Raw genomic sequence first — 14,575 nt, forward strand, 5'->3', positions numbered from 1 at the left:
TCTGGGTGGCTCATTCATTCATTCAATATTTGTTGAGCACTAACTAGTATAAGTCTAAGCACCGACTGTATGAAATGCATTCCTTCTAGAATCACCTGTGTTGGTTTTCTATTATGTTAAGGCTGTATTTCTCAACTGTAGGCAATCTTGCCCTTCAGGGACCATTTGGCAGTTAAAATGTCCATCAAAGCTGAGGGTAGGGGGTTGTACTGGCATCTAGTAGATAGAGGTCAGGGATGCTGCTGAACATTCTATGATATGCACAGGATAGCACCCCCGAAACACAGAATTATCCAGAAGAACAGAATTATCAGTGACACTGAGGTTGAGAAATTCTGCCTTAGTGGGCTGTGCTACCTTTGAACTGGCTGGGAGCCCAGAACTGTGGATTGTGTGGCTCACCTCACAGAGGCGTGACTCGAGTTTGATGTCTTGCTTTTGGATCTGCAGTGAGACAGTTCCAGTTTCACCCCCTCAGGAAGTCCTCTGAATGCCCTCACTTTCCACACCCCTGTCTGAGTGTCCTCTCTGGCTCCCTAGCACCCATGGCCACACCAGAGCATGTTTCTCTCCACCCAGAGCATGATTCTTCCCCACTGGAATGATATATATATATATAATTGGCTCCTTAGGACCAATGATATATATATATATTTTTGATGTGTATCGTACAGCTTAGCAAAATGTCTGCCACATGGTAATGGCCAATAAATATTCATTGAAAAATGAATGATCCATCTTCATACATGAGTAATAATGCTAGGACACATTTTGATGGTGTTTTATAACTTATAAATTACACCTGCATATTTTACTTCTTTAGTTTTCAAAATAATCCTGTAAGATAAGTGTTGTGATCCTCATTTTGCAGATGAGGAAACTAAGGTTAGAGACGTGTTGATTTACTCTAATGCATAGGAAGAGTCACTGTCTGAATCTGAAAAGATTTTCTGGTATGAAGTCTGATGTTCTTTCCAGTTATCCTCACTGTGGTGGTGAAGATGAAGCTTTGTAATGAGAGGAGCTGGGAGAAAAAACAGTATCTTAGGTTCTTTCTGAAAAGGAGATGGTCTCGACTTCCCTGGTGGTCCTGTGGTTAAGGCTCTGCACTTCCAGTGCAGGGGGTGCGGGTTCGATCCCTGGTTGGGGACTAAGATACCATATGCCGCAGGGCATGGCCAAAAATAAATAAATAAGTAGAATTTAAAAAGGAGGTGGTCTAAAAAGGGTGTCACTGAATGAAATTAACAAGTACTGGAAGAAACAAACTTAAGACTTTAAGGTTTTAGGAGCAGCAAGGTTGCTTTAAGTTTTAAAAGTAAGATTTATTTTTCTGATTTGTAGTGAGTACTTGGATATGACAATCAAATGCCCATTTGTAAAGCATACTCAATAAAACTTTGAATTATCTGAATGTCTGATTTTCTCTGAGTGACATTTCTACTTTAGAGAGTAGTGATATCAACAATAGAAAATGCCCAGTGATTAATTCCTGGGTAAGTTTTAAGAAAGGCATCCTGCTCTTTAATAATGGGAAAAGGAGCCTAATTTCAGCCCTCCATTAATTCGGGAACAATACGCACCTTGGGGGTCCTTGTAGAAAAGGAAGGGTCTGATCACTGTACTCTCTGCTTTAATCCTCTATGGGTTTCTGTGGACATGCTGCAAATATTTCTTATTCAGTTGCCATTATCACAAACATTTAATTGAGCTTGTAGTTCACGTTAGGTACTGTGTTAGGCAAAGTGATTCTGTGCTTGGGCTTGTCAAGCAGAAGTGCCAGTTACACAGAGATGAGGGGAGCTTGCCTGCCTAGAATGCACTGAACAAGCAACATAGGAGAGAAAATTATGGTAAGAATAATAGTTACCACCTCTTGAGCACCTACTGCTTTCCAGAGCCTAATGCTTTTATATATGACATCCCATAACAAACATGACAATGCCATAAGATGTAATTATTCCCATTTTACAGAAGAGGCAACTAACGCTCAGAAAGGATTGCTAAGTTGCCCAAGTTCATATGGGTAGTAAGTGGAAGAGCCAGGGTGCAAACCCAGGTCTGCAAGTCCAAAGGGTGTGGTTTTTCTGGAGAGCCAAAGATAGGGAGTTCAGGTAGGCTGGATGGTCTTTGTGAGCGTGTGTATCAGGGCTTTCATCCATTCCTTCCTATTAAAGCCTAGGAGGTCAAGGTTACCCATGGCCTTCATAGCAACCAAATCCAATGGTCCTTCTCTGTCTTCATCAACCTCACACCACAGTTGATTCAGCTGACTACTCTTTTGCTCTTGCACCTGTCTTCTTTAGCACCTGCAGCACCACACTTACCTGCTTTTCCTCCCCAATGGTTGCTCCTCCACAGTGTCCTTTGCCAGCTCCTTCTCTGCTCAACCCCTAAACATTGAGTGCCCCCGAATTAATCCTCAAGCAATTCACTTTTCCTCTTTTCTCCATGGATGATCTTTTCAAGTGCCATGACGAGTATCATCATAAATAGACAGATGATATCCATGTTCTGAAATTTATGCACATAATTGCCTACAAATTATCAGTCTTGTTTGCTTCTTTTTTCCCATACGCCCTACATCCAATCTATTAATAAGTGCAGTTGGTTCTCTCACCAAAATAAATTCTAAATCTGTTCACAACCTTTTGTGTCTGCTATGCTCAAACTACCATCATTTCTCATTTGGACTGAAGCATGAGCCTTGTAACTGACTATTGTGCTTGCATCCTCATGCCCCAACAATCTTTTCTCCACAAAGTGATCTTGAAAAAATATAAATCACGTCAGGTCACTTCCCAGATTAAAATCCTTCAGTGACTTTCCATGGCAGTTAGGATAAAACCCAGCTGTTCCCACCACACACAGGGCGTTATGTGAGCTGACAGTGTCTATACAGTCGTGCCCATTGCTTTGCTCTCCTACCTTGAAGGCTCAACTCCTCCCACACTGGCCTTATCTCTGTTCCTCAAAAATGCTGAGACCAAGTTGAGGTCAAGATGGTGGAATAGGAAGACTTGGGGTTCACTTCTTCCCACAAGTCCCCACATCTCTCCACTTCTCCCCACATCAAGAATACATCTACAAGTGGAACAATTCGCACAGAGCACCTGCTGAACACTAGCAGAGGACCTTGGACACCTAAAAGGACAAGAAAAGATCCCCGCATAACTGGGTAGAACAAAGGAGAGAAAGGGAAGAAAAAGAAAAGAGGAAATGGGTTGGGACCTGCACCCCTGGTGGGGAGGTGAAGGAGAGGAGAGGAGTAGGCCTGGGGAGCTGCACCCAGGGAGGCCCCCACTAGTGGCAAAATACGCTGAAATAGAGGGGGGGACTTCAGGGGCTATCAGAAGAAAGTGCAGTGGCCCGTCTGTGGCAGGCAGGACAGAGCAAGACTTGCACAGATGGTCTGGGCCACAGCCCTGCACGCCCCAGCCTGAGATGGGTGTCTGCCAATGCTGGTAGGGCCTAGGTGCTGAAGTGTGGGGTTAGGAGAGTGGACCTGGGGAAAGGACTTCTGTTGGCTGTGCGGAGATGGCCTGAAGGCACGGGAGTGAGGACCTCTGCAGCCGGGAATGCTGCTGGAGGAAGCGTGGACTGCCTTGGAAGTGAGGCACCATTGTTGAGTGGCACGCAAAGGGCAGGGCCACCATCGTGGGCCTCTCTCCCCACACACCAGCACCTGCCTCTGCAGGCACTGGGTGGGACTCCCAACAGAGCGAGCATTCATGCCCCAGTCTGTCACAGCTTCCTGCCAGCCCGTGCCTCCGTGGGCCCTAGAGGGGGATCCCATGGGAGCGAGCGTGCACACCCCAGTCATAGCTGCCTTATTGCCCGTCTGCCTGAGCAAGCACGCATGTCCCAGTTGGTAGCCACCTCTTGTCCCTCCAATCTAAGCAAGCAAGTGTGCCCAGTCAGTCGCTGCCTTCACCCCCTCTCATCTGGGTGGGAAGCAGATGCCTCAAGATGGCCCACAATCAGAGGTGGGGCTGAAACCAAAGCTGAGCCCCAGAGGTTGTGCAACTAAGGAAGAGGAACTGAAATCTCTCCATGCAGCTGCACAAGCCGTGGATTAAACCCCTGCTATCGGCCTGGTATATCCAACGCCTGCAGAAAATCTGAATGGACGAGCGCTCCCACAGCTGAGACCAGTCTAGCTTCAGCAGCTGTGGAATTTAGGGGCAAGTACACATGGGAGTTGGGCCAGGTCAGAGTCTGAGCTGCCCCCACAGTGCTCACAGCAGGTCCAGAGACCTACCTAGAGGTCTTGCAGGGCCTCCTGGGGAGGCAGGGGTTGGCTGTGACTCACCATGGGGGCAAGGACACTCATAGCAGAGGCCCCAGGGAATTTTTTCTGTTTTGTCTTGTTTTAATTTTTAAATTTTGCTTATTTATTTATTTAATTTTAAAATACATTTTTAATTTTTCTTTGTTTTTGCTCTTTTTTTGTTTTTGTTTTGTTTTTTTGTTGTCATTTTTGTGTTTATTTTTGGTTTTCTTTGCTTTTTTGTTTTTTTTTGTTTTGTTTTTTGTTTTTGTTAGTTTTGTTTTTATTGTTTGTCTTGGTTTTTTGTTTGTCTATTTGTTTGTTTTCTTTCTCTCTTTTTTTGTTTTTTGGCTGTGCTGCGTGGCTTGCAGGTCTTGCTTTCCTGGCTGGTGGTTGAACCTGAACCCTTGTGGTGGAAGCGCCAAGTCGTGGCCACTGGACTGACAGAGAATTCCTGGCCCCAGGGAATATCACTCGGCATGAGCTCTCCTGGAGGTCTCCATCTTGGCACCAAGACCCAGCTCCACCCAACAGCCTGCAAGCTCCAGTGCTGGACACCTCAGGCCAAACAACCAGCAAGACAGGAACACAGTCCCACCCATCAGTAAGCAGGTTGCCTAAAGTCATACTAAACTGACAGGCACCCCCCAAAACACACCTTGACATGGCCCTGCCCACCAGAGGGACAAGACCCAGCTCCACCCACCAGAGTGCAGGCACCAGTACCTCCCACCAGAAAGGATACGCAAGCCCCTGGACCAACCTCACCCATCAGGGGGCAGACACCAGAAGCAACAGGAACTATGATTCTGCAGCCTGAGGAAAGGAGACCACAAATACAGTAAGTTAGCCAAAATGATATGACAGAGGAATATGTTGCAGATGAAGGAGCAAGGTAAAAACCTACAAGACCAATTAAATGAAGAGGAGATAGGCAATCTACCTGAGAAAGAATTCAGGGTAATGATAGTAAAGATGATTCAAGATCTCAGAAATAGACTGGAGGCACAGATTGAGACGATACAAGAAATGTTTAACAAGGACCTAGAAGAACTAAAGAACAAACAGTGATGAACAGTACAGTAAATGAAATGAAAAATACACTAGAAGGAATCAATAGCAAAATAACTGAGGCTGAAGAACAGATAAGTCAGTTGGAAGATAGAATGCTGGAAATCACTGCCGTGGAACAGAATACAGAAAAGCTGAGATTCCAGCCATGGCAGAATAGGCCCAGGGTCTGGACGACTAACCACCACATCCTATTGTTTCTTAGGATGTCTCAAAATGTATTTTTTAGCAGGCAGAAAAGATACTAACCAATAACTGCTGCCTTAGATGGTGCTGCTCTGAAGAGTGGGGTAAGGCCTTGGTTTTTGTTAAATTTCACATATAAAATTGATTTACTTGAGGAATGAAAGAACAGAGGTTGTTGCATAAACAATTGGTGCCATGAGAAGCCAAGGACAGCTTTGCCTATGTGACATGCCTATATGGAATGTCAAGGTTTCAGGATTCAACAGGATGGTCTGTAAAGTTTTACAAAGCTGGAGCCAGAGGGGTGAGGAAAGTGGACGAACACAGAAGCACAGTAAAGTATCACCAGTCTCAAGTTCCCATCGCCTTCAATTCTAACAGATATATATTTGTTTTAGAAGAAATTTTAATTCTAGTCAATGTAAGTTACTCAGTCCTATGGAAATTTTTTTAAAAATGGAACTGGGGTCAGGACTAAAATAAGAAACAATGCAAGCATAAAATAAAATTCTACAAATAAGTCCAAATATATCAATGATCACAGTAAATGTAAGTATCTTAAATTCCCCTGTCAAATTAATAGATTTTCAGAACAGGTTAAAATAAAAAGTCAAGCTATATGTTTATTATAAGATATATGCTTAAACAACTGTGCACAGAAAGGCTGAGAACTTAGGCATTGAAGTAGACTAGAAAAATAATAAAAGAAAATAGATGTTATAATACTAACATCAGACAAAAGAACACTAAAGATGAGAATCACTAACATTAAAAGGGACAAATATATTTTGTCCTTTCTGTTACCTTCAACTCACAGAGAAGATATAACAATTATCAATTTTAATGCATTAACACTGCGGCCTCTATATCCATAAAATAAAAACTGATAGAAATAAAAAGAGAAATGTTTTCCAGATAACTTTTGGGTTAAATAAAAAAAAATAAAGTAATAATGACAATATAAATGGAAAAATTATTCAGAAGTGAATGACAGTGAAAGCGCTCTATGTATCAAAACCCATGGGATGGGCTTCCCTGGTGGCGCAGTGGTTGAGAGTCCGCTTGCCGATGCGGGGGACATGGGTTCATGCCCCAGTCTGGGAAGATCCCACATGCCGCGCAGCGGCTGGGCCCGTGAGTCACGGCCACTGAGCCTGCGCGTCCGGAGCCTGTGCTCCACAACGGGAGAGGCCACAACAGTGAGAGGCCTGCGTACCGCAAGAACAAACAAACAAAAAACCAAAACCCATGGGATGCAGCGAGAGTGGACTCAGCTCAAAAAGAAGTCACCTTGCCATTTCCTGAGCCTTCAGGCTCTTTACACTAGCACTGCACCATTTGCTACAATGACCACTGTCCACATGTGGCTAGTTAAATTTCCATCTATTACAATGAAAAATTTGCTTCCCTAGTTGCACTGACCACATTTCAAGTGCTCAATAGCCACAAGTGGCTAGAAGTTATCATAGTGGACAGCACAGATTTTAGGAACTTCTCATCCTTGCAGAATGTTCTGCTTGGCAGTGCTTCTCTAGAGTTTGCCAGGGAAGTTCCAGTATGTCAACTTTGCTGACTGTAGGCCGCCATTGAGCCCAGGTTTCAATTGGCCAAACTAGCCAACTCTCGATATTTGTACCATTCCCAGATGCTCAAGCCACGTATTAAACCTAGAATCTCAGGAGAGTCAACTCATATTGATAAATGAGGCTCAATCAACTCTTCAATTTCATTCTACATAGTGAAACACCTTTAGAATTCATTCACATCCACATTCCCCATACTCTTGCCAATGCTGATTGGTGAGGTCTTGTAACCTTTTTGGTGGGTCGATTCCCTCTCTCACCTCAGGCCAGGTCTTGTACCCCCTTGTCTGGGCTGTGTTGGGATCTACCCTTGTTAGGGACATGGAGGTATTAAGAGTGGTGGGAGTAGGTCCTACAAAGACTGGTATCCCCTGGTGATGGGACCATCCCGGGTGCAGTCACTGAAAGGTGTTTATGCAGAGGAAGACTTTTTCTCTCAAGTGGGAAGATGGGTTTCCTCCATCACAAAGAGAGGTCCTATGGAATTGGGGAGTTCAAACCTCTCAGCCTCCCCTGTTTCCCCATTCCAGATCTCAAGGTCCCATGCCTTCCCCCACGGGAGCCCTTGTCTTAGCATTAGAGACTGGGGGGACAGGCCTTTAATTGGCCCTGCCACTCTACAATACACCCAGTACAGCACTGGGTTCTTAGACATGTTGGCCCTGCAACAATAAGAACTGACGGATTCCCTTCAAGTTGGTATAAAGGCTTTAGAAAGTACTTGACGCTACAACCTTCCCTGAGTTTCTGGCAGTTTTCTAAGACATATCCAGGGATGATTCTGACCAACCTTGAACCTCCCCCAGGAACACCTCCTGTCATTCAACTATTCTAATCTGCACTCATCATTCAGCATGACATTCTCTAATTAGTGTGTAATTTGTATATTTCCTGTGCATGTCTGAGTCTACTACATCTTTAACTCTATTGTAAGCTTTGTGAGGGCAAGATTATCTCACAACATTTAGTAAATTCATATGTATTGAATTCCTGAAGGCATTCTGGCTCATCCTGGCATTTCATGCCAGACAAGTGGCAGTGGCTATGCCTGGGGCCCCTCAAGAAAATGGGGTGGTGGGTAGGGGAGACAGGTCTGAGGGGGAGTCTCGCCGTGGGGCAGCCAGGCCATGAAGGACTTCCGTGGGCTCCTGTGGTCAAGCTGAATTTTCCTCAGGAAACTCTTTCGAGGCACTTGGTGTCCAAAGACTCTGGAGCTGTCTGCCAGCTCTGCTAATCATTCACCATCTTTGGCTTCCTTCTGGCGACTGGTGGGCAGTGAGTGTCTGGTTTGGGATGGGTGATTCCTGTCTTCAAAGTCTTGGTCAGGATGTTCACGTTTTAATGAACAACATGCAGCCCTGGTGCTTGGCCAAGGTGGGGGCCAGAGTAACCCAGACGGGACCTTAAGTGGGGCTCCTTGTCCTCATATGTTCCACTTTCAACCTCACATTGCTGTGGGGTCAGTGCTGCTGTTCTCTCTCCTCTTCTAACCACTGACTCACAGCTGCAGGAACAACTGGGGAGAGGAGGATAGGAGCTGGAGAAAGCTCTGCTGCCCCCACCTTACTAGGACCACAGCCTCGAAGTACTAGAAGCAACATTAAAAGCAACCAAATGTGGCTCCTCCTGAGGCCTGTAACCACATGCTTCCTGTCCTGGCCCTGCTGATACATAGAGGAGCGATGGACCCTGTGCCTCTCCCAGAGCAAATCCAAGAACCTAAGAGAATCCCTTGGGTTCTCTCCTCCTGACTACTTCAGAAGCGTCACTCAGATTTTCCCTTTGAATCTCCTACCTCTGAGCATTGAGCACTACAGAGCTCTCCCAGTGTTTTGATAATTCACCAGAAGGGAGAAGGAGACAGAAGATAAACATGTTCACTTCTGTGCAACCATATTCATGCCCTTTTATTTTCACTTTAATAGAAAGTTAAGTTCAACACTCAGTCTTTTTTAAATGAGGTATATGACACGCAGCAAATCAAGGGGCCCTGGAGTGAGAAGGCAGATTTCTGACTTCCAGTCGATGCATTTTCCATTCTTCGTGCTGCTTTCTTAGAACTGTTTCTACACCTCAGTGGTAACAATGGTCACCTCCAGATTATGAACTTAGATTATTTGTAACATTCTTCTTTTTGCTGATGCATTTTATCTGACTTTTCTACAATGATTGTATATTAATTGAAAAAAAATACTTAAGTTTAAAATTTAAAATTAGAAAAATCCCACAGAAAGCTGAATTAGGTTTTGCTTTTCTAATTTCCCTTCACACTCAAATCCCTAGCCCCACCAAACCTCTAAATAGCAAGAAGAAATCTGAATTACTGTCATCCTCAAGGGCAGAGATTTAACTTTTTCTGGAATTAAGTGGACTTGCGGAAGTGTAGGTAGTTGGGTAGGGGTGAGGTCTCAGAGGCAGTGCTGTGACCTGTAAGTTCTCCTCCTCTTCACTAGGGGCACTGTCAGCATACAGGTGCTGCCTCTCTGCTCCACAGCATTACTTGTACTGTAAGCACAGATGATTATGCAGAAGACTGTGATGTCAGTACCATTCACGTTGAGCAATGAACTTCCTCTCCCCTCAGCATTATTATCACCCCCAGAGAAATTCCTATTCCATGTACCTTCCACAGTAAACCCAGAACCTATGAGCTTCACATTATCTGTACTTTGTTCTTCACCATCCTCTCTGCCTTATACTCAGCTGGCTGTTACCCAATACCTAGCACTCTGTCTTCTGAGGTGCATTAGACACTAGCGGAGGCATAGATAAATGAAGCTGATGGGCTAATTCACATTAAAATCCAAATGGCCAACACTAGCTCACTGGAGTCACTCCTCTCAACGGTATCTACATTTTAGGGATTACACCTTAATCCCTTGTATCAGTTAGGGATAGATCATGGGAATATGGATTTCTTATGGATATTAGACCTTACACATTTGTAGTGAGGAAGTCTGTGGAAGGCTCTTGCCTCTCTGTGTGATGGGGTGGAGGCCATTTCAGCCCAAATTGGCAGCAGTCAGGAAGAAGTATATTACACGAAGTTGGGGAAGAGCAAGGACAAACTGCAGCTTATGAAGATAGACTGAAGCCTCTGTCTTCCTCTCATCACCTCATACTTCAGTGGCAGGTGGCCTGCAGAAGCAGTTGGTACCCTTTGCACAAAGAGAAGCTGAGGGAGCTGTAGGCCTGGCTGTCCATGCCAAGGAGTTGAGCCAGCAGATCAGTAACTGAATGCGTGAACTGCAGTGGCGCCTGGTACCCTACACCTTCAGAGTGTCTTAGGTTGCTTCATTTCCATCTTTAGGTTCTCTTGTAAACTTCTCTTGCAGCCAACTCAATCTGGAATCATATAGGGAAGGTAACTCTAGGAAACATGGCTCAAGCTTAGTTAGGTTGACACAGTACCAAATACCCACTGTTTCTAAAATCAGTATCAAAAGTTAGCTTTTCAGATCCATTTACTGGCCAGTAGAAATGCTGAATTGGGGAGACAAAGGTGGGGAGGTGAAAAGATAAGGGGAGGAGAGGAAGGGACCTTTCTTGGTGATCCTCAGAACGTGTCTATAAAAGAAGAAAAGCCAGATAGGTACGAAACATGCTCATATATCCAAACGTTTTTAAATATATGTATCCAGAAAGAAAACTTTGTAATCAGGCCAAAGTTATATCTGAGAGATACCAAAGGAAACCTGAGGATTTGTGAGTGCCCAGGTTTCCTCTGGAGACCATGGCAACCCCTAACCCCATCCCATGCTTCTGTGTCCTTCTCTGAGTGCTGGGCAGTACCAGGGGAAGGAAGCCATAGGGGAAAGGGACAAGTATGACCAGAAGCACCCCAAGGGCCCTAGAGGGGAGCCCCTAAAGGTACATTCACCAGCTTTCTTCTTTGGCAGAAGCCAGTTTGTTCCCAACGTCCCAGAATGGAATGGAACAATGAGGCTTTACACCACCAAAGTCGTAGGCTTGTTTTAAGAAGCATTTCCTCTCTGTGGGGGAGCAGTGGGTGGGGCGAAATGATAAAAGTTGGTGGAAGGCAATTCTTTCCAAAGTCCAGATCTTGAAGTGGCCCCAGAAGGTGTGGACGTGCTTTGGTTTTACTCTTCTCACCTTCCTTAGAGGGACTTCTAGTTCAATGGGAACCTGTTTCTACTCTCATATGGACTGTATCAAGCACTAGTGGTCTCCAAAGCTGTGATATTCAGTGGCTCTTTCCTGTATCCTTCATCCCCTCCCAGGAATAAGGGAAGATGAGCCAGGCTGTGGAAAATATCCTACGGAGGTTTGCTGAAGACGCTGGCTGGCTCTGGCTTGACAGCGTAGATCAGCTGCGTGAAGAGAGGGCTGATACTGATGAACAGGGAGCTGCTCCCGAGACTTATGTACGCCAAAAAGTGGCAGCATGTCACCATGTTCATCCTTCTCACCCTCAACGGCTGTGTAGATGTTGTAAGCAAGAACTTGCTGCCTCAGCGCTGTGTGCCCCTAGAAAAAGGGACCCTGGTGCTGACTTTCTATGTGTTACTGCTGTTGTTGGTATTGCATGTTCAGGACTCAGCAGGGGTGGAGCTGCAGGTTCACTCTCTGCTCATCTTGGTGGTGTTGTTGCTGATGCTGGCGTTGACCGTACAGCTGTGGGTTCCCGACACGCTTCAACTCTCAGTGATCGAGACCTTTCTGTTTCAGATGATGGGCTCCTGGCTGGTACAGGCCGGCTTCATTCTGTACAAACCAGTCACCGGCTACCCGGGGCAGGATGATGACATCATTGACATCATGTTTGTCACCACCTTCTTCTGCTGGCATGTGATGATCAATGCTTTGTGCCTGTTGGAAATCTATGGCGTCTCTTCCTTTTGGCATCGTTGTTACCGTCCCAGCTGGAAGCTGACGGGGTCCAGAGAAGCTCCATGTTACACGAGCACCGTGGGACCCCTCTACAAATTGCTGTGGGAAGTGGATCAGTCAGAGTCTGGCAGACTCTCAACCTCTAGCTGGGTCTTAAATGTCTGGGCTCAGATCCTAGTGAGGGCTGAGGATAACAACTGTTGTGACCAAGTTTTCTGATCCCTGCTATTTTCCCTTAATTCTTGGTTCCTAGGCTCTTTCCAATTATCTTTGTTGGGGGAACTCCTTTTTTGTCTACCTCTCATACACATTGATGTCAGATGATGAAAAAGCACAGGTGCTACCAGCTGCCCCTTTCTAGTCATTTGAGGCCTAATTTTATAATGATAAACAAACCTCAAGTAATCAATTGATATCCCCAACACAATATCTCTAAAATATCCAGTGTAGAAATAAACTTGCATGCTATTAATTTACTATAGTATTTGAGATGTAACAGAGAAGCCCTCCCCTTGAAGGCCAGCCAAGAAAAGACTTCTCAAACACTCTTAAGGTTGGGGGGAGAAATTTGCAATTCTCACAAAATTCCACCAGAGGGCACAATATTCACATCACCCCAGCCAAGCCTCTCACTCCAACCCAGTAAAAAGTCTCCTAAGAACCGGTTCAAAAAAAGTGGGGGGAGGGGAAAGGAGGTCAGAAAACATATAGAGCCAAGTTTACGTATTGTCCAAATATCCAGAAAATGTACCCAAGCGCTGTTTGCTTCCCGCTAAAATTTGGCGTGGAAATGTGAAATAAACAAGGATTCAAATCAACTAATGGGATAGGAGTGAGGGAGGATGGGCTGTGGATCCAGTCGAGGATATCTTTGGGAAAAGTACCAACTAAAGGACACACTCTGATACTAGTCAGTTTTTGACCACAATGCTAAATTTCCTAAACTTCTAAATAAGCTTCAATAATGTTCCAATCAATCTAGAGAACAAAGATAAATCCATACATGCCTTGAGAATAGGAAGAAAATTTATCTATGAAGATCCCAGATTCACAAAACAACGAAACAGATTATTAAATACACAAAATGATCTCCAAAGATTCCTTTAAAAAGAACCTGTCATAGGGGCTTCCCTGGTGGCGCAGTGGTTGAGAATCTGCCTGCTAATGCAGGGAACACGGGTTCGAGCCCTGGTCTGGGAGGATCCCACATGCTGCGGAGCAACTAGGCCCGTGAGCCACAAGTACTGAGCCTGCTCGTCTGGAGCCTGTGCTCCGCAACAAGAGAGGCCGCGATAGTGAGAGGCCCGCGCACTGCAATGAAGAGTGGCCCCCGCTTGCCACAACTAGAGAAAGCCCTCGCACAGAAACGAAGACGCAACACAGCAAAAATAAATAAATTAATTAATAAACTCCTACCCCCAACTTCTTCATTAAAAAAAAAAAAAAAAAAGGGGCTTCCCTGGTGGCGCAATGGTTGAGAGTCTGCCTGCCGATGCAGGGGATGCGGGTTCGTGCCCCGGTCCAGGAGGATCCCACATGCCGCGGAGAGGCTGGGCCCGTGAGCCATGGCTGCTGAGCCTGCGAGTCCGGAGCCTGTGCGGGAGGGGCCGCAACGGTGAGAGGCCCGCGTACCGCAAAAAAAAAAAAAAAAAAAAAGAACCTGTCATACAGCAATTTTTCCCCTGCTAATCTAGTTATTCACAAAGAATATATTGAATGTCCACTGTATGTAAGGCACTGGGTAAGCCACAATGCAGGATTCAGAGGTAAACTAGTTGGTTCCTGGACTGGGTACTTTCCTTAGTGGGTACAGTAGGGATTTCGGAGTTTAGAGGTGGTGTCCCAGGAATGCATCATCCACAGCCCAAGAAGGCTGAAGGAAGGGAAACAGAAAAAGGCTCTCAAGGGAATTGCACCTTGGAAGCATATTAGCCTGTGAAATACTGCACTAAGGTGAATCCAGCTAGCTACTGCAAGTGAGCAAGTCCTCAGCTTCCTCACTGGTCAGCTAGAATGATTTGAAGGTTCATTCTACAATTATACAGCTGTAATTTTCTCAGTAGCACTTATTTTACCATGTCGTTAGCTAAGATGAACTTAATTCCTCCCAACTCTCCAAGCAGTTTCCTATCAGAGACAAGATTTGGGGTAGGGCTCAGACCCAAACCTTCAATCATAAGGTGTAGCCTAGGAAACGAAATGTTCTCTATATTTGAATGGTTTCCAGGGGCCTTCAACAAAACTCAAATCAGACAAAAAAAAAAAAAATAGCTGAGACTTGAATTTCTAATTTCCTAACCTGAGCTTAAGAATATCAAACAATCAGAAAAGAGATAAAGAACAATTCCTCTGGGTTCAGTGTTAGATACCAAATTGACGCAAAACCTGGTCTTTCCTTCTTTAATTGTGTACTGTGAAATTTGAAGGCTTGGTCAATTGCAGCTTTTCCCCAAAATGTGCTTTAAGAATAATGACATCAACTTCCAAGGCTGTTTCTTTTTCTTTTGTTTTATTTTTGTTTTGCTTTAAGATATACAATGGTCTATTCTTTTGGAAAGAACTGGCGTTGGTTTATTTAAAAAAAAAATTTATAATTCTGGGTTGGGTTTCCAGG

The 14,575-nt window shown here is 44.9% G+C and overlaps 1 protein-coding gene across 1 annotated transcript; it reads left to right on the plus strand.

Moving 5' to 3' along the window:
• Nucleotides 1-11,466: 11,466 nt before the first annotated feature.
• Nucleotides 11,467-12,180, plus strand: TEDDM1 (transmembrane epididymal protein 1; the record flags this gene model as incomplete). The annotated part of the gene is made up of 1 exon (XM_079723677.1): nt 11,467-12,180. One exon carries the CDS (start codon nt 11,467-11,469, stop codon nt 12,178-12,180), a length of 714 nt encoding a protein of 237 aa, XP_079579803.1.
• Nucleotides 12,181-14,575: the final 2,395 nt, after the last annotated feature.

This window comes from Hyperoodon ampullatus (assembly GCF_949752795.1).
Source record: "Hyperoodon ampullatus genome assembly, chromosome: 2".
NCBI classification, from domain to species: domain Eukaryota; kingdom Metazoa; phylum Chordata; class Mammalia; order Artiodactyla; family Ziphiidae; genus Hyperoodon; species Hyperoodon ampullatus.